At 47.6% G+C, this 19,443-nt stretch overlaps 1 protein-coding gene and 1 long non-coding RNA gene across 2 annotated transcripts; one reads left to right on the top strand and one right to left on the bottom strand.

Moving 5' to 3' along the window:
- Positions 1-1,315: 1,315 nt before the first annotated feature.
- Positions 1,316-6,729, bottom strand: LOC111840858 (uncharacterized). The gene is made up of 4 exons (XR_002837531.2): positions 6,598-6,729; positions 4,623-4,920; positions 2,668-2,805; positions 1,316-2,345 (listed from the first exon to the last, which is right to left on the bottom strand). It is a non-coding gene; the product is annotated as an uncharacterized lncRNA (long non-coding RNA).
- A 384-nt stretch (positions 6,730-7,113) lies between these two features.
- On the top strand, positions 7,114-16,344 carry fam189b (family with sequence similarity 189 member B). Its single transcript, XM_023806154.2, has 14 exons — positions 7,114-7,855; positions 8,222-8,278; positions 8,473-8,580; positions 9,049-9,162; positions 9,244-9,351; positions 9,534-9,694; positions 10,443-10,542; positions 11,118-11,190; positions 11,460-11,754; positions 11,860-12,185; positions 12,277-12,345; positions 13,238-13,407; positions 13,497-13,640; positions 13,957-16,344. The coding sequence occupies exons 1-14, from the start codon at positions 7,628-7,630 to the stop codon at positions 14,191-14,193; spliced, it is 2,190 nt and encodes a 729-aa protein (XP_023661922.1). The 5' UTR covers positions 7,114-7,627; the 3' UTR covers positions 14,194-16,344.
- Positions 16,345-19,443: the final 3,099 nt, after the last annotated feature.

The raw sequence follows: 19,443 nt of genomic DNA, 5'->3' as shown, positions 1-19,443 counted from the left end.
ATGGTGGAAAAATGGATGAGATGCCTGTGTGCCAGAAACAAACTCCAACACCCATCACTTCCATTGAAGACCACAAGTGGGTGAACCACTCCCTCCGTCTGGTCCTTAATGGTATGAATCAGCAGTCCGATTCAATAAACATCCGCCTTGACCTACAGCTGTTTATCCGGAAGGTGCTATGATACTTGATGTATGCAGAGCAAATTTTCAAAACTCACTCAGTCCATAGCATATGTTTTAGAGAAAAAATCTGCATACTTTTTCAAATTTTGCAAATTTTAAGAAAAGTTCTTGGTTGGATTCCATGAGGATTGAGTTTTGGTTCCTGATACAGTGACTAACGATGAGGAAGCCTTACTTTAGGTCAGTTGGCGGTCTCATCTCAAAAACTATAAAAAAATAAAAATAAAAAATGGACCGAGTGAGTTTTGGAAATTTGCTCTTCATATGTTAGGGTGACCAGACAATCCATGTCAGGGAGGACACTTTGAGCTACTTCGGATTTTACAAACTACTTTCAAATTGAAAGGCTCCTGTGCTCAGCTAAATAGTTCAGCTCTTCTTGTGCTTTGATTGGTTTGTTTCCTTGACTGAAAGACTCATCCAGCCGTTTCATATTAGCATTAGTGACACATGCATGATTTTAGGAGACTGACCAATCGGCACACAGCAAGAGCTCAGTGCTCAAGTGAAATCCAGGTCCGTTTAATTAAAATGGTAATTTATAATTCCTGTCCTAGCTCAGTGTCCTCCCTGACATGGATTATCTGGTCACCCAATCATATGTGGAGACCATGCTCAGAACAACCAGCCAGATAAGCCATCTATACAGAATGAAAAGACTGGTTTACCATGTCCCAAGATTCTTGAATGATTGAAAAACTGAAGGTGTGTTCATGATCCCGAAAGGCATTACCAAATACTCACAGTGCCTCCTTGTGGCAATAAATGTCATTGTCTATTCGTCGTTTGGATGGAGTAGCCTTGAATACTTTTAGATCAGGGATCTTTGGGAGTGGGCATCTGACTCAATAGTCCATTCGGGGACACAGGCCTCCATCCCCCCTCTCTACCAAGAAAAAAATTAGATGCAGCAGTCCCAGAGAGCAGCCATTTGGCTTTTCTACCTATAAAACCCACAGGACAGCCGATGGGCTGGAAGGCTTTTAGCTAATATCCTTAATCACCTGTGAACAGATGCTTTTGTTATGTAAACAAGGTGGGGCCATGCTGAGACTCTTCAAGGAAACTTGTTTCACTTTGCCATCTTAGGGAGAAATCAACACACATGGGTTTTTTTCCTTTGTTGCTGAGATTTATTGATAAAAACAGTACAAAATAACCAACCATTTGTACACATATTTACAAATAATAATAAAAAGTGAGTGTGTACATTTCAGCAATCACTCACAATCCTGGCACTGCCATGGTATCTCCCGTCTGCATTTACCACATGTGTATCTGTAGCAGTGAACACTTCGCAGAGTGGCATGATTGTTCTTGCATTGGTGTTTGACCTGGCACATGGCTCTTTTTCCAGGGCTGGGCGTGGAGGGTTGTGTCCGAAGCAATTGTTCTCCTCTTGCCTTCTTCGCAGCCATATGAGAGCTAGCCAACTCTCTTGCAAGCTCCACCAGGAAGTCCACCCGTCTTTCCCGCGTCCCGGTGCATGCTTGATACAGTACATGTGCATTCATTGCTGCCATCTCAGTCATATTATAGAACATGGCAACTGGCCAGCGCCGTGTTCCTGTGCGGACAGTGTACTCCACATCAACGGTGATATGTAGACCAGGGTTGTAGGACATGATGCAGTTGGTGACAAATGATCCCCACACACTGGAAATTGCAGCGAACTTATTAGTCTTTGCTCGATCACTGCGGGTGGACCTGTCATCAAAGCGAAGGTGTCGCATGATGTCTTGGAAGCGGTTTCGCGGCATAGTTCCAATGATCTGTGGGTTTCCCAGGTTTGCTGACCAGCAGTCACGTAGTGATGGAACCTTGGTAAGCCCCCGCAAGATGAATTGCAATAAATGCCATTAGTTCAGGGAGGGCCATGAACCAATGAACATGCTCTGTTTGCTGTGCATGTTGAATAGTCCATTCTTGAATGCTATGAAGCATGTCAAGAGTGATGAAACACAGGAAGCTCTGAAGGCGACTCGAGATACTTTTCCTGGCCTTAGCCGTTGGCTCTCCATCTGCGGCGTACGCTTCTATTGGGGTGAAAGGGAGACGCGTCCCCACCTGTTCTTCACGGCACACTGTGCCATCTTTCGCTGTCTCTGTCAGGTCAGTCCCCAAACGAGCTCTCTTTTTAGGTTGAGAAGCAGTCTCCTCATCTGCAGTGTGAACAAATTCAAATTGTGAGCAATGGGAAAGTCAAATGATATCACAAATGCATGCATAGATACTAATAATAATTCCTCCTCTGTATCGGAATAATGTCTGAAATATCTTCCTAAATAAAAAGATACAACTAAAGCAGAAAAATGTCTTGCACTTCAGATGGCAGTGAATGTCTGCTAAGGTGCACAAACAAAAAAGTGGAAAATATAAAAAAAAAGGCAGAGTAGATATTTCTGTCACTCCGCTCTGCTTTTTTAGTATTTTCCACTTACTTGTTTGAAATGAAATGGGAAATAATATGAAATAAAACTTAACCTGAAGACTGATCAGACAGCTCTGAGTCCGAATCCGGCTGAAGTTCTATGTCTTCTCCATCCGAGTCACAAGGGTTTGCTTCACTCAGGATCATTTCCAAGGCCTGCTGAGTGGTGAGTCTTTTCTGCATTTTCTTTCCTTGGAGAGGAGGTTCGTACACCACAGAATTCTTGAGGGCACTGAAGTAGTAGGCTATGTGCAGTGAGATTTTATCCACCTCGGCACAAAAGGAAGTTCTCTGCTTTTAGCAGCTCTCCCCCCCCCCCCCCCCTCCCCTGCAGATTGCTCAGGTAATGACCACATTTACACATGAATTGATGCTAATGATAGCCAAAAGAGTAGCCAGTTAGCAACCTCTTGGCTAAAGGAGGGTTAGAAAAGTCTGGAACTTCTAGTGTTAACTGTAGACCTTCAAATGAATCCCTCTACCTTGACTTCATGTTCCTGTGCCTCCAGGATCTAATTGGGCTTTTGCCATATGACAAGTCGGGGGGCAGTACAGTGTGGCATTGAATGAAATGGCTGAAGCCTGGGAAGTTGCTGTACACATCCCACTAGCTGTCAACTACCTCCCATGGGTCCTGGCTGGGTTGAGGTTCTCTTTGTGTAGACCTCCTCCCAACGTAGACCTGTGCTGAAGGTGCTCCTCCCTGGAGGACTAATTAGAGTAATACAGCAGGCCTCTGTGAATCAGGAAGTAATGGTCCAGGAGTCAACCAGGCGTCCTTTTCTTCCCTTTGACCTTTTCCTCAGCAGTGTTTGAGGTGATTGTTCTGTGGTCACTCATTTGCAAAGAACCCCTGCTGGAAAAAGTCTGAATAGGGCTTACTGACAATGGTGGGAGTGGTGGGGGGGGGTTCTCATCCTACCTGTTAACCTCTTCATCGCCTATTTGAACTATAATTGCCAGCTGCCGTGGGGTAAGGGGTAGTCACCATTTTTTTGGGTGATTCCCCTTAGCAGCACTGCAGGCATGTCTCTCGGGGGGCCGTGCAGCCGTGCCAGTTTCACCCCTGTAGTGGGGGCACTGGTAGGCTGGGGAAGACCCGGACTGTGATTTACACAACGGCAGAGGTCATCCTCACATTCCGTGTACGCTGGCGAGGGGTAGGGAGCCCTCCATGGGACCCCCCCCCCCCGAGGCAGGGGGGGGTCAGGCTGGTGTTATGTAGCACAATTTGAGCACGATCTCAGGTCTTCAGGGCATCATAATCTTCAGACACCAGCCAGGGTAGTAAGCGGCATACAGCTCGTGCCCCCCCCCTTGTTAGGCAGGGAGCCAGGATTTGGGTCCAGTTCAGCTTTAACGCAGTGAGGTATACCTCAGTGTCATCCTCAGCAGGGATCTTTGTCACCTCCTACTCATGTCCTCCACCAGTTTGGTGACATGGGACATGGCAGTGCAGGCAACTGTCCCTGCAGAGGCAAGATTATTTAACCAATAAAATTAAGAGACCACTATTTTTTTTAAATCTGCATTTTTAAATCCTCATATAATCCTGGTTCTGCAGGCAGATGGCTACACTGAAAGGCAGCCTGCTTCCAGACTCAAAGTTTCTAAGACAGCAGTACACAAGAACAAGGTGAAGCAGGAGACACTGGCAATGACCAAAAGCCAGTCAGGCAGAGGGCAGAAGCAGCTTTCTAATGTCAGAGATGACTGTCAACTTATCCGGGCAGTGCCTCATAAATCAGAGGATGACCTTAAGTGACCTTCAAAAGGATTGGGAAACATTGATGTGAAGTGCACTGCTATGATAGTGTTTCAAGGGCAATTTTAACAAATGACATTACCTATGCATTGCTTGCAAAATAAGCTATATAAACGTTCTTCATGATCACGCATCTAGATATTATCGATAATCTTGATCTTTTTTGCAGCATTAAATCTGCGATATAAATTCAGATATCAACCCAACCGCAGGCACAGAAAAAGGCACAAGTAACATACTCACTTTACTTTTTCCCCTGACGTTCTCTCCAGTGCTGCCTTAAGCTTTCCCAGAGCAGGGCAGTCCTGCCCACCGTTTGGGGCAATTATTAACTGCCGGCTGTGAGCCGTTAGCATTCCTCACAGGGAGCTTTGGGGCCGATCGAGGAAATCAGTTACTGGCTCCCTTTGTGGTGCTGATTGGCGGATCCCTGGTGGGTTGTTGCATCACAGGAGGTAGAGCGGCAACCTTGTCCACAGACTTCAACCAGGAATTCCTGGAACTTCACCAGGACTGTCACAGTGGGGGGTTTTCCTGAAGACTGAACAACAAAGGAAAGTTGCACATTTAGCTTTACATTTACATTTACGCCAGACAATTAGTTCTCCCTTGCGCCATGATACTATCAGTAATGGGCAAACTGCCCAATTAAAAACCCTCACACTAATAGTATTTCTATGCAGGGCCCCGTTATGCAAAGGGAGTTTCTCTCTATGTCCCCAACCATCACAACTCCGAATGCAAGATTACAGGTTAAAATGTTCAGAAACATTCACAAAACAGTGCCAGCATTGGAAACAGTGAACCAGGAGGATTTTGGCCACTGACTGGCTGAACAGCAGCAAGATAAGGTGAAGCAGAAGGCAGATGCAAATGGCTGAAGACCAGAACTAGGAACCTAAAAGGGGAAAGCACTCAAAAACAGGACACCAGCAGCACAGCTCGTCAGTTCTGGAATGTCTGCTGTTGGAAAACTTTGAAAACACAACTGATATGAGATATCCTGTTAAGATTGTAATAAACATCAGGTTTAAAATAAAACACTCTACCAGTCTTCCCCATCTTGAGCGAACCAGCATTGCAGTGTGTTAAACCCCCAAACCAAAGCTGGTTTTTTCTGAGTGTACCTTTTCCGCACCTTGTATGCACTGGTCACGAAGCCCAAAACAAGGTGTAAGTCAACAAGAACCGTGACCCCCAAGCCAATGCCTGCTGGCAGCTGACAAGCACAAAGGAAAAAGACCAACTCCATACAACAAACCTCTGACCAAGAACCGGCTGAGCCCTGTGCTCCAAGAGCAGCAATGATGCCTATGCCACAAGCTGCTCACTGCTCTGCTAAAATAAGGCTGGGGTCTAACTGAACCCAGCCCAGAGAAGGCTCAAGAACCAGATTAGGGAACCAGGAGCAGGTGTGACATCAGCAGATCAGACAACTTGCATACAGATATCCAGCTTCTCTGCAATAAGGACACAAATGGTCCTTATTTCGTCCTTTAATTAATTAAGAAATGGACAACAGGTGCCACTAGTTTTCTTGTGAGGCAGCGCATGGTGTGGCTAGGTGCGGTTGCATTGACTGCTGACTCGAAGCAGGTATTACAGTGTTTTGTTCCATATCTTCTCCTTACAGAGCTAACTCCATTGTATTGGAGGTGATAGGATTAATAAAATCATAAAGAAAATATATTAAACTGATTAGTGATGATTTTAATTGAATATATCAAAAAATTTAATTTGTATTTTATGAACTACAACAACAACAAGCCACTATGAACTTCCTGTAGGTGCATATCTAAAATCCTGTCTGATTGGCTGTCTCTCGTTGCCCTTGGAGTCAGTTACCAGGCAACCCCCTCCCTTGCAGCATCAGCACCTAACACGGATGAAAAAAAGACTGCCGCATCCTGAGCCGCATGGCGCGAGAGGGGTGAGCGGCTCTCACGTCCCCCGTGGCATTTTACACTTACAGCCAGTTTCCAATTTTGAATCCCTTTTACCCACTTATCTTAATGTACATCAGCCTGCGCACGCGTAGAAAGCGCAAGTGCTGCAGATACAGCGGAAAGTGAGGGAGCGTGAGTAAAGGCGGGGAGGGCGTTGATGTGGATGCACGGAGCTTGTGCGAACACGATGCTCTAACCCCATGATGACGTAGGGGACGGCGCAGTAAGGTGCATGTCGGGGATGTATGCACGAGAGAGGGTAGGACGAGTACCTGCGCGGCAGCTGCAGGGAGGGGAGGGGGGAGTGTGCAGTCCTCCGCCAAACTCCCACGGAGGAAACAGGGGAAAGACACATCCAAAAGCAATGTATCAGCAGAAAATCATCCGATATTAAGACATCTGAATTCACCACATGAAGATTTTTTTCTCTCAATCAATTGCAACTTAAAATCCAACATGTCCGGACGTAAAACCTCAGTTTAATTATTTTACACCACCCCCTTTTTAAGAAGACAACGGGGATGCTCAGGGGTCGGATCTAAATGAAGACAACCTTCGTACTTTGTCCACATGCCCAGGCTCGCTCCTCCGCCTTCTCTCAGGGCCGTCCCACGCCAAGTTGCGGTCGGGATCTCATAGGCGGAGGCGGCGTGATCGCTTCGTAATTTTAACGCGCTGAAATGCCGGGACGCGGAGGAGAAAAGGCAGCCCACCCGGAGGCCTAACGCGTCCGCCGTGAGTCTGAGCACCGCTGACACGGCCGGGCGCTGCTCCCGGTACCGCAGTGCTAAGGTGCTAGGAGGGAAGGACAGTCACAAATACAGGCTGGATAGTCACGTAAATATGCACTGTAGTAAGTGTGAGCGGACACTGCGGATAATGGTCGTAAACTCGACAGCGGAACTCTGTCTTGATCATAATGTGTTTTAACTAACCTGCGTTAGAATATAGCAGAAATAGTGTGTGCGCGTGCGTGTGCGCGCCTGCATGTACTTACGGCTCACTCCGGGTGTCCCGGTTATCTGTGGCAGTTGTGTTATAAAAGCCAGAAACGTCAATGATGAGTTCAGAAAGTACGTGAAGGTTTTTGTCTGCGCCTATATCTTCATGTTGGGAGTCTGCTTCTGCATCATTTACAGCTACAGGCGTGCTCTCCTGCTCCTCTGTCAGCTTAACTTGTGCACTTCGTTAAGTCTTGATCTGCTGTCCGGTTTTCAAGTCATTCTTCCTTGCACTGCATTTCCTCTTTTAAGAGCCTTTGCACTTAGACTAGTCATTGCATAGTGATCTAACTGGGCCGGGATGCCCTCCTTGTCCGAGTCCAGTAGCGTGGCCTCAGCCTCGGGGTCCAGGGCCGTGTCGGGGAGCCGCAGGGGAATCTCTGGCCGGGGTGGGGCGCGTCTCCTCCTCTACCTGGGCTTGTGTCACCTGGGCCTGGGTGCCATGGTCCTGGCGTTCAGCTTCACCAGCCTGGCCTTCACGTCCTCGCCACGCGTACGGCAGTCCTGCCCATTCTGGGCCGGCTTCTTCGTGAGTATACATCATCCGGGTACTAGGTGTCATACCCTGTATTCTCAATCTAAATTAAAAAACAAATCTTCTTATGTTCTTACAGTGAGTAAGACTACAAGAAAAGTGAAGTTTCACTCCCAGTGTATTGAACCATACATTTAAGACACTCACTTTAGCCTAATAATGTAGAATATTCACTGTCAAAATACTCCATGTGAGGCTAAATTTAGCTGACCCTGGCTTGTAAATTTTCCCTCTGTTAAGTGTCTGTCACATGATGATGTTTACCCCAGTGGTGCTTTCTTTTTCCTTTTTCCTCTCGCCATATTTCTTCACCTCTTGGTCTATATGTCCCCCCTCCCCCCATTTAATGTCTGTACCCAGGTGGTGGCCTCAGGACTGGTCGGTGTGGTGTCCTGGAGAAGACCACTAACTCTTGTGGTTTGTGTCATGCTCATCTAGATGTCAGTCTTTAATCCATCCTTCTTTCCGTCTGTTGGAAGTGCGTTAGTTTGCATAGTCACGCCTGGCACGAGCTGTCAGGAGCCCTGTTACCTGAATAAATACCATTCTATTTTTAGATCGGCCGTGTTTCTTCTGGCAGCATCACATGCTCTTCCTCCACGGTCCTGCAGGTGTCGCTGTTCATGCTCCTGTCGGCCGTGTGTGTCATCCTCAGCCTTGCGGGTTCCATGCTCTCCTGCCAAAATGCACAAATGGTCAAGTCCCTGCAAGCCTGCCAGGTACAGTTTCCCCATCACGGCCAGACAGACACACATACAGGAAGACACGCACTTGCACAAGTGTTTTATTGACCCCGGGAAACACTGCACTTGTGAAATTGAAAACCTCTTACCTAGATATGTTTCTATAGATCACTTTTATGTGTACATACTACAATAAAATGAGATTCTTAATTGTGTGCTTCCCTCTGACCAAATGAGTACAAGAAATAACAAAAGATAACGAGAATCACGCCATCATAGACAGGCAGCATCTGCCATGACGGTTTAGGATTTGCTATCGAACACATTTACTGTGGTCGGGTGCTTATCAGGAGCTAGGAGGGAGCAAAAACGTGGAGTTTCTGCAGGTTCCCAAGGGCCAGATTGGGAAACACTGATGTAGACAGATGTGTCTGCTTTGGTTCTCCGTTCCACACCCAGCCTGTCCTTCTTGAGCCCTGAATCGTGCTTGGTCTCGTTCTGCAGGTGGAGAAAGGCTTATGCTGGTGCTGCCAGACGGGGGGCACCTGCTCCATGACGGCGGACCCTTTGGTCCTATACCAGCACGCCGAATGCCACTCTGTCCGTCACCAGTTGAAGGTGTGCGTAGCGCCCGTGCGATGCCAGCCGTTCATTGCTCAGCTGCTCAGTGGTCGAGCTGAGGTCTCTGTGCTCGCTTAGGACCTGCTGTTCAGCGCTTGCAGCCTCAGCATCCTGTCCACCATCATCTGCACGCTCTCCACGGTTACCTGCAGCATACACATCTTCTCGCTGGACCTGCTGCACTTGGTGAGCCCGGATCCGCCAGCCGTGTGCCCGGGCACAGCTACGCACGCTTACACTCGCTCAGAACACCGTCAGCATGGCGCTGTAAGGCACCGTGAGCTGTCCGTTTTTTTTTTGGTGACACTGTGGTTCTCTTCTCCTCTCTCTGTCGTTCCTTTCCTTCACGCTGCTCTCCCTCTGCTCAGCTGGTGCCTCACCGCTCTCGCTCGGTGAATCCCGAGTGCTCCACCCCGCAAGACGCCTTCCTCGCCAACGTTGTGGACTTTGAGGAGTTTGTGCCCCCGATTCCACCCCCCCCTTATTACCCCCCGGAGTATACCTGCAGCTCAGAGACGGACGCACAGAGGTGGTCCCATGCACGCGCGTGTGCGCGCGCGCGCACACACACACACACACACACACACAGATACACATATATATGCACATACACACAGACTGAAAAAATGTCCCTGCAAGGTAAAAAGTTGCAGATTTTTATCATATTGTTGGGAAATCTGGTCCTCACAATGTAATCCTTACAAAAACGCACACGCACACACACAGACGCACACACATAGACTGGAACACAGACCCTCTCATACACACACACAGAGGCAGACGCACTGGGGGCTGTCCTGCTCGCAGGCTGCGGTTTTTGGGCCAGCACTGCAGAACGGACCTGGTAGCAGCTTGGCAGAGATGCTCTGGTAAACTGATAGCCAGAGGCAGAGGCCCGCCATGCGGCCCATCCTGCCGTGTGCTGACCGAGACGGTCCCTTAGCGGCCCATTTGATAACACCGCCCCACCTTTGACACTGTGCTCAGTGAAAGCAGTTTTTTGTTGGGGGGGGGATTATGTTTATATTACATTGTGAGGACCAAATGTTCCCTGCAAGGAGATAATAACCTGTTATTTTGATGTTGTGGGGACCTTTTTTCAGGTCCCCACACAGATCTGTGAATGCAATCAAAAATTTTTAAATGCCTCATATTTTGTTTGGTTACTTATGTGTAAGGTTAGGGCTGGGTAGGGGTTAAGGTCGTCATGTTGGGATTAGAGTCCCCACAAAGATATAATTACAAACCTGTGTGTGTGTGTGTGTCTCCCCCTGCAGTATCACATACAATGGCTCCATGGAGAGTCCTGTGCCGCTGTATCCCACTGATTGCCCCCCTCCCTACGAGGCTGTCATGGGGCAGCGGGCAGGCAGCCAGGTGAGCTTCTCATGCAGGCCCCCATCCCCCCCACCGCCTGCTGTCTGTATTCCCAGGCTCCCTCCTCAGAGTTGGGTGGAAAGTGCAAACGAGTAAAGGACCCAGCAAGCGTTAAAAGCAACAATTTTGAACCCAACCCAAAGCCAAAGCTATACATAACAAACTGGCCCGTACCTGGCCTGAAAGCCAACTCTGTCAGGGCCAGTCAGGCTCAGGTTGGGTCCCACACCCCTACCTTAGATCCCATGTGAACTGGTCACATGATCTCCCCACTTTTCTTCCATTGGTTCTGCTTTGAAATGCCCTCTGAAGTCCCTTCTGCCTTGTTTATGCCAGTTCCCTCACATTTAAAGCTACGGTAATGGTTTACATGAATTAATGCCTTCATAATGCCTTCATAGTACATTCATGAGCAGCATGTACATAGGCTTTAACATAATGTAAAGCACTGCATTTATAACACTTTCAAGGCTAGACAGCTGTAATATACATTAATAACAAACAGTATAATCTTAACCTTGGTTGGTCATCAGTTGGGTGTCCTGTAATTGGTTTACTAAATTGTGGTTGGCTAGGCAACGGTGTACGACACCCATGTGACCGAGCTGTCAGGCGAGAGGGGGACATCAACGGCGTTCAGCGGTGAGGGTGAGTGATTGTGTTTTTCGTCTGTGGTGGGAAGTATCACTCAGCCTGCGTATCCATAATATGGCATCTTTAAAAACATTGTGTAACGTAGATGCTTTTTAATCTCTTGTTTCGTTTTGGTTGGTTTGTTCTGTATTTTTTTCATTTTAGGTTGAATCCGTTCGGTTAAATTTTAATTAATCTGATTAATTTGCATGCGGGGGGGGTAAAGTGAAAGCAGGGTGGCCGCCCTGCTTTTGTGACCCCAGCCTGCCCCCCCACCCCCCCAGTATCCATGGACAGCGGCTCACTCCTCATGTCGGAGATTGTGGACATACCCGACGACAGCTCCCCGTCAGAGGATTCCTGCCTGCTGGAGGTGGGAGTGGCCATGAGGACACGTGTGGGCGGGGCCGGAGGCGGGGCTGGGGGAGATGGTGGCGAGTACGTCAGCTTCCACTGCCCCCCCCAAGGGCAGCAGCTCCCCGAGAGCCCCATTGTCTGTCTGCCGCCCCACCGCTTCTCCAGAGGCGAGCGCTCCAACTCCTGCTCGTCTCCCAGCAGCTCGGCTGACGCCCCCTACAGGTTGGACTCTGTTACTGCCTTTGCCATGGGCATTGTGCTTTGTCAGTTGTGGGGTTGATCCAGGCTCTCCTCCTCTTTGCTCCACCCCTGTCCCTGCCCCCCCAGGTCCCCTGTCCTCCGTCACCAGGCCATTCTGGCCAGTAGCTGCTCCCAGCTGGAGCTCCTGGCTGTCTCCGGCTCCCCTCGTTCCTCCATTCCGGAGATCCGCGTGCGGCCCTGCACGCCAAGCCGTCACAGCTCCGACTCGTCCTCCGTGCCCATGGGCACTTCCGCTACCTCCACGGCCGACCACGCCAACGGCCCCCCGGCGCTACTCCTGCCCCCGCCCCCCCGCCGCGGTGTGGCCGCCCGCAATCGCCGGGACCGGGACTCACTCAGTCCGCTGGTGAGGTCCCACAGCGAACCGGGCCTGAACTCGTCAACTGACACGGGTACGAGAGAGAGCGCCCCCTAGCTATCTGCCGCCGTCATGCATGTCATGAAGTACGAGCTCCGCCCAACTGCCTCTCTTCCCGCACACAGGTGACCTCAGCGGCTCGACAGGCAGCAAAGGCGTGAGTGATGAGGTGTCACAGACCTCCTCTGAGACTGGTAGGCTCAAGACATAACCCTTGCAGACCATGTGACTAGACCCCCAAGGCCAAATGAGGCAGAAATTCTAAGGGCCTATAGTGCCTACTGCTTATTGGCTTATTTATCCATCCTTCCATATTCCATACTCAATTATCCTGTTCAGAGTTGTAGGGGGGGGCGGAGCCTATCCCAGAAGCTATGGGCGCGAGGCAAGGAACAACCCAGGATGGGGCACCAACCCATCGCCGGGCACAGTCACACACCAAACACAGCTATGGGCAATTTAGCAACTCCAATTAGCCTCAGCATGTCTTTGGACTGTGAGGGGGATCCAGAGCACCTAGAGGAAACCCCACAGTGACACGGGGAGAACATGCAAACTCAACACACACGCAGCCGGGGTGGAGAATCGAATCATCATCAGCTTAGTGCTAGAGGTGTGAGACAGCAGTGCCAACCGCTACGGCACCTCGCTGCCCCATGTGGCTTATTGAATATTTCAGCTGTAGCGGCTGTGTTCTGATCTGTGGCTTATGCCCAGATGTCCATCGTAATCAGTGTTTGAGCAGATCGCTACAGATGTGCAGGGGGCGTGTAATGTCACACGCATCTGTCTGTGGTCCTGAGGCACATTTGAGCTTCTGTGACCATTCTCTGGGTAGGTGCATCTGAGCAGGCTACTGAGGTCACATCCCTCCTCTTTTCCGATTGGTCGACTGGCATCACAGTCATTATGGTTTGATTTGATTATGTGCCTGTTTCTAATGGGATTCGTGTATTCCGGTGCATCTCTCCGTTAAGTGAGTGGACCGGCCTGACGAATTTGGTCCTTATTCCTGCTGTTACTCCTGTACCAGATGCCCCTCCCCGCATTCCATTTTCTCGCCTTTCTCTGCCTCCCATCGCTTAGGTCCATCTTCAGAGGCCTGCTTGCTGCCCAGGCCCTCAGTGGCAATCTTCAGTGCCCTCCCCAGGAAAGGGAGCATGAAAGCGACAGACGGGCCTCTGCCCTCCAAGCTGCCCCCCGCCACGTCCCTCCGGCTGCCCAAAGATTGCGCCCGCTCTCTCGGGGACCTCAAGGTCAGGGCTCAGAACGGCACACGCCCACTGTGCCTCCCGTCTCCGTCCGGCCCGGAATCTCACCCAGCTGCCCCTCTCTTTCCGGCCAGGTGACCAGGGTCTTAGTAGCCAGATTCCTTCAGCGTTCCAAACGCAATTTGGCACCCCCTAGTGATCAAGCTGGGAATGGTGGACAGGCAATGAAGTGCAAGCCTCCCGGAGATGCCAGCGTAGCAGGTCACCCGTTCGAGCAGGTGAGCTTCTGGTTCTCGCCTGAATAAAGGTTTAATTAACGTGGCAAGATAAATGTGTGTAGTGTGAGCATGCTTCCCGTATGTGGTTCCAGATGTTGGAAAAGCAGACTGTCTTTGTGTAATTCATGTATTAATGTGTACTGCAGTAGAACAAAGCAGGAAAAATTTAAATAATTAAAACAATTTCTGTCATTGAAATAAATTAGGCGCATGTATGTAAAATGGTAAATTAGCACGTGTATGTAGAAGGATATAGATGGTGAGGATAACAGCCCCGTTCTCTTTGTGACATTGGTGTTTCCACACTGCTGCGTAGGTCCTGCGCACCTCATGGGGGTCCAGCAGGGGTCAGCAGTATCATCAGCATCACCGTGGCCACCATTCCCATAGCGACAGCCGTCACAATCGTCGCCGTAACAACCCGGCACAGCTGGAGGGCATCCATCTGCGCAGCTGCGGTGATCTGAGCTCGTCCTCAGCAGCCTCCCTGCGCAGGCTACTCTCTAGGCCACACAGCTCCTCAGGAACACTGTACGTGGAGTCTGCACTTTGAGGGGCGTGCCCTCAGGACCCGGGAGTGGGGAGGGTGGTTTGAGGCAGGCAAGAGGGGCCGAGGCGGTACAACGACGGGGTGACAGACAGAGGAAGTGTTTAAGCGACAGTGTGGATGTCACACCCTCAATGTTTACCTTGGCCAAAAAACTAGGAAAGACAGAGAGTGGCTTGGAGAACGAGACAGGGATGTCGAGGGAGCAAGACGTGTAGCCAAGGCTATGCTGATGGAAGTGATGGATGAATCACTGGCAAAGACATTTGAAAAAGACATTCAGTGGAGAAGAAGACCGACTCTCTAACAGTACTCATTAGCAGGGAGCAGGCCTAAAACGGACAGTCATCCTTGCAGACTTTGAGAATGTACTAGGCCTCTCCCAGTTACTGTGGTGCTCTTTCTTGTCCTGACCTCAGCCCGTGTCCACGCCCTCTGCCCCTCCTCCTCAAACCTGACAGGCTACCAGGAGCTTGTGTTGCACACGAAACCAAGCTGTCCACGCACTTCTGCTTTGTAACTGACTGGGTCATTCCCTCACTCAGACGCAAATACCATCGTCTTCCACGTGTGACGGATGCTCCTTTATCCTAAGTGGCGAAAGGGAGCTGTAGGATTCTTCCAGCGTGGACACGCTGGATGCAAGGAAGCATTTATTCAAAGAAAAATTGCAGCATATTGTGTGAACTGTGTCTATAAGCCACTAAACCTATTATAGTGATGTATTTATGATTTGTTGGGGGTTTTAACTTCCACGGATCCCTATTCAGCTGCTTCAGGGGTGAAAGTCACTCTTTTTAGAGTAAAAGAGTTTGTTTTTTTCTCTGTTTTTAAATGTTTTATTTCTATTTATTATATATTCAGATTCATTTTAATCATTTAAAATGACTTCATAAACTTTAATCAGTCCAAGCCAAAGAGGCTTGGTCGTTCAGTTGCTTCCTTGTGGCTGAGGTTGTACCCCTATAATTAAAGGTTCTTCAGGTGAGACCCTACTCTCATTGTAGGGTACTGAGAATGGTTTGATGTTACTCAAAGAGTAAGTTTCTGTAACAAGACTCCCATTGCACATCAGGTCTGGTCACTCCGCTGTAGATTACATTAACTGTTCACCCGGCTGGCCTTTAACCTACAACCAGTCATACACCTGGGTATTTACTAAGGAGATTAGGAAAAAGTAGCGTCTTGGTAGTCTTCAGCAACAATCCAAAAAAAAAATGAAACGCAAACTGCAAAGTTTACACCTCAGTTTACTATCTGCACCTTGGGAATGACTTTAAAATGTGGCTGTCTGGAACATAAAATATCTTGAATTCCTTTTATGAATGCATGCTTTGTAAATCTGAAGAGGACCCATGCAATGGAAGTCCTGATCCTATGCTCCATTTCTGGTTTTCCTGGTACCAGTCAGTTTGCTGTTGGACTGCATTATGTTTAGAATGATTCTGCATGTGTTGTGACGTTTTATATTTATATATATATATTTTCTACTAGCACTCGATCAAAGGAAAATGTGTTGTCCTGTTGCTATGTAGAGGAAAGGTCTGTTGTTGTCTTAATAGCGCGGCACCTTGTGTCATAATGCACGTCTGCTCAGAAGTCAAAGGCTGTGGCAGTAAGTATTTACAAATGTAAGTAGACTTTAGGGAGTCCACAGCAGACAGCGAAAGGTCTCTGTTTTCAGGATGTGGATACTAACACAACTGGACTGTAATTATTTTCAGGACTACATTGTGAAGGAGCAGGGTTTTTTTGTTGTCAGTATGAATATCCAAAGAGTACAACAAAATGACGTTTTGTTTGATAAGGGTCACCGTTGGATTTCGGTGAATCTACACCTGGTCTTCCTTCTTGGACACAGTGCCATCTGCTGGTGGTCACTGAACATGCAGCAGCTCTCAGTAACATGAACAGGCACGATTGCAGGTTTAATCAGGTTGAACTTGGGAGAGTTAAAATGGACCTTTAGTTTCTACCTCCTGTCTTGCACACTGAAGAGAAATTTTAAATAGTATGGCTATTCATGGTAGGCCCTGGATTCGCTCTCAGAAATATGATGCATAAAAATTATTTAAAATGGTTCTATTTCAAGAAATTTGAAAGCAAATTATGTATATACACACAGTGTATATATAAACACATACCAACACCTATAAATATCAGGAATATGAAGTTGGAGTGTTGTGTGGTCTTTTGTGTGTTTTGTGAGTTTCCATCCACTTTCCTGTTTGACAATTGAGGTTCAAATATGCAGGTCAGTCCTACATGTCTCTTGCCAGTCTGTTGTTGCCAGTGCAGTCTTTTATGTGCTGGTGTGTTGGGGCAATGGAATCAGTACCGATGATGCCAAAAAAGTCAACAAACTAATCAAAAAAGCTGGCTCAGTTCTGGGAGTCACTCTGGACTCACTACAGACTGTGGTGGAACAGAAGACCCTTAGGAAACTACTGGCTATACTGGAGAATGACCCCCACTCTCCTCAGGTCATCTTGGCCAAGTAGAGGAGCAGCTTCAGCAACCGACTGACAGCTGTGCTGCTCCAAGGAGCATATTTAAGGTAGTTTCTACCCTTGGCCATTAGGTTCTACAATAAGTCACCATATGGCAAGGGGGGGACAGCCAACTGTCTGAAAGGACTAAAACCGCTAAGGTATAGAGATTGTGGAAAACTAGCATAAGCAAAATGGACTGGAGAGACTGTATCATGTGTAATTACTAACTTGAATTAATTAAAATACATCTTGAGAGGAGCTATGAATTATTATACAAGTCCTAATAATTCTTAAAATTCACGTCAGAATTGACTTTCTCACAAGCATAGACATTAGTGGAACATAAGCCAAGAATTTTTGTTCCTACTTTTAGATTAGATTAAATGAGCTGTATTGATCCTAGAGGGAAATTCTTGCGTATACATAGGGTACATACATTTAGTGCAAAACAGACACGCTACAAAGACAGTACAAGTAATAGAAACAAATTTACACAGTACACAGTTTAAAAGAGTAAAATGTGTATTTCTGACCTGAATGTGTATTACACAGATCTGGAGAGCAGTTTCCTCTAGGAAAAGTTGCTTCTATGCACAAATGCTGGCTGACTCAATAGTTTTTGTGACACTGAAGTTAAACCAACAACATAGTTATAAAAATTCTGAAGGATCCCTGGAAGAGACACATCAGCCCGAAATGTTTAATTAATTTCAGTGTGTCTGCCTGAGATGAGTTATTTTGGATATATAATGAGAAGATAAGTGACATGGATTCAATCATCCTAACAAATAACATGCCTCTAGGAAACTGAAGACACAGCCCGAAGACAGGATATTCTGTATGTCTGCTGTCAGTATGGACTGGGTCAGGAGGAGAGGTTGACAGCTTAGGCCACCACTGGTTGCTGACCCTGTTTGGTGGCTGGCTTTTCTTCATAGCAACACAGCTGCTGTACCACATGAGCCAAGCACTTGTGGGTCTGTGTGGGATGCTGTTGCTAATGTGAAAGGAGACCTAGCCTCTTCCTCTTACACTCTACCACCTACTCCATGCCCCCTACTTCTTATTCCTACCCCCTACTCCTTATTCCCTACCCCCTACTCCTTACTGTCTACTCCCTACCCTCTACTCCTTATTCCCTACCCCCTACTTCTTATTGCCTACTCTCTACCCTCTACTCCTTATTCACTACCCCCTACTCCTTACTACCTACTCCTTATTCCCTACCCCCTACTCCTTACTGCCTACTTCCTACCCCCTACTCTTTACTGCCTACTCCCTACCCCCTACTCCTTACTGCCTACTCCCTACTCCTTATTCCCTACCCCCTACTCCTTACTGCCTACTCCCTACCCCCTACTCCCTATTGCCTACTCCCTACTGCCTACTCCCTACCCCCTACTCCTTACTGCTTTCTCCCTATCCCCTCCTCCCTACCCCCTACTCTCTACCCCCTACCTCTTACTCCCTACCCCCTACTTCCTACTGCCAACTCCTTACTCCTGTGTAGACTATAGGCTCACTGCTCCTGTCATAGCTCACCACAGCCAGCAACTCCACTGAGGGTCTGACTTCTTTGAGTAATATGCATTTCAAAGGCAGTAGGTCTGCTGGCTACCTCTAATGCCTGACATGCCATTGGGTCAGCAGTTTGGCCCTGTGAATTTAGTCAGGGAGAGCATATTAAGCTATTTGCATTCTCTGTAGTTCTAATGTATGAAATCTTTCCTCATATCTTGAAATTCAGGTGCATGCCTTTGTTTTTCTTCATTATAGATAAATATGTGGAAAAAAATAATTGTGCAGCTTTTTAAATTACTTTGTATTCAGCAAAGAGTAAGCCCTGAGATCAGGGTTCAAGGTTCCGCCCCAGCTCCATGTGTGTAGATTTTGCATCTCCCTGTGTCATCATGAGGATTCCTCCATTAATTGGAGTTATCAAATTGTCTGTAGGTGTGAATGATGTGTGTGTGTGCGTGTGAATTAGGTTTATATTACATTGTGGACCCCACAATGTTATAAAAAAACCTGTTATTTTCATATTTTTTCAGGTCCCCACAAAGGTCTGTGAATACAATCTAAAAACTAAAAATGCCTATACAGTCTCATATTTTGTTTGGTAAGCTATGGGTAAGGTTAGGGCTGGGTAGGGGTTACGGTCGTCATGTTGGGATTAGAGTTTTCCCCATAGAAATGAGAGTCCCCACAAAGATATAATTACAAACCTGTGTGTGTGTGTGTGTGTGTGTGTGTGTGTGTGTGTGTGTGTGTGTGTGTGTGTGTGTGTGTGTGTGTGTGTGTGTGTGTGTGTGTGTGTGTGTGTGCGTGCGTGCGCGCCCTGCAGTAGGCTGCCACCCTGTCCTTGCACCCATGGGATAGGTTCCAGACCCCCCTTAATCCTAATTAGGACAAGCAGGTACAGAAAATGGATGTATGTATTCAACAAAAAAAAAAGCTGTAGGTCATTAAACTCCATTCACCAATAAACCTGCAGTTTGCACAATATATCAGGGAGCCAAAGCAGAGAATATCAATTAAGATCGCAAAATATTGTATGCTGTGAATTGTCAAGACCACATTTACAGGATTTTACTTTCAATAAGAAAAATATAATTACTTCACTCAAAATACATAAAATGTGCTAAAATATGACAGTATGACCGTCTTTAAAAATCGAAATACTTCTATTACTAAAATACACATTTAGATTTCATTAGTCATTTCTGTAATATCTATTATTACATGTTCTTAAATAATAACGGCG

The sequence above is a fragment of the Paramormyrops kingsleyae genome, chromosome 9 (genome assembly GCF_048594095.1).
Source record: "Paramormyrops kingsleyae isolate MSU_618 chromosome 9, PKINGS_0.4, whole genome shotgun sequence".
NCBI classification, from domain to species: Eukaryota; Metazoa; Chordata; class Actinopteri; order Osteoglossiformes; family Mormyridae; genus Paramormyrops; species Paramormyrops kingsleyae.
This window is presented reverse-complemented; position numbering and strand designations above follow the sequence as displayed.

What these genes read in the sequence shown, in the direction of transcription:
- fam189b (XM_023806154.2), top strand. Translation starts at nt 7,628, where the DNA reads ATGCCCTCCTTGTCCGAGTCCAGTAGCGTGGCCTCAGCCTCGGGGTCC. An exon ending in CTGTCCGTCACCAGTTGAAG is followed by an intron (nt 9,163 to 9,243) that starts GTGTGCGTAGCG and finishes GTGCTCGCTTAG; the next exon opens with GACCTGCTGTTCAGCGCTTG. An exon ending in AACGGCGTTCAGCGGTGAGG is followed by an intron (nt 11,191 to 11,459) that starts GTGAGTGATTGT and finishes CCACCCCCCCAG; the next exon opens with TATCCATGGACAGCGGCTCA.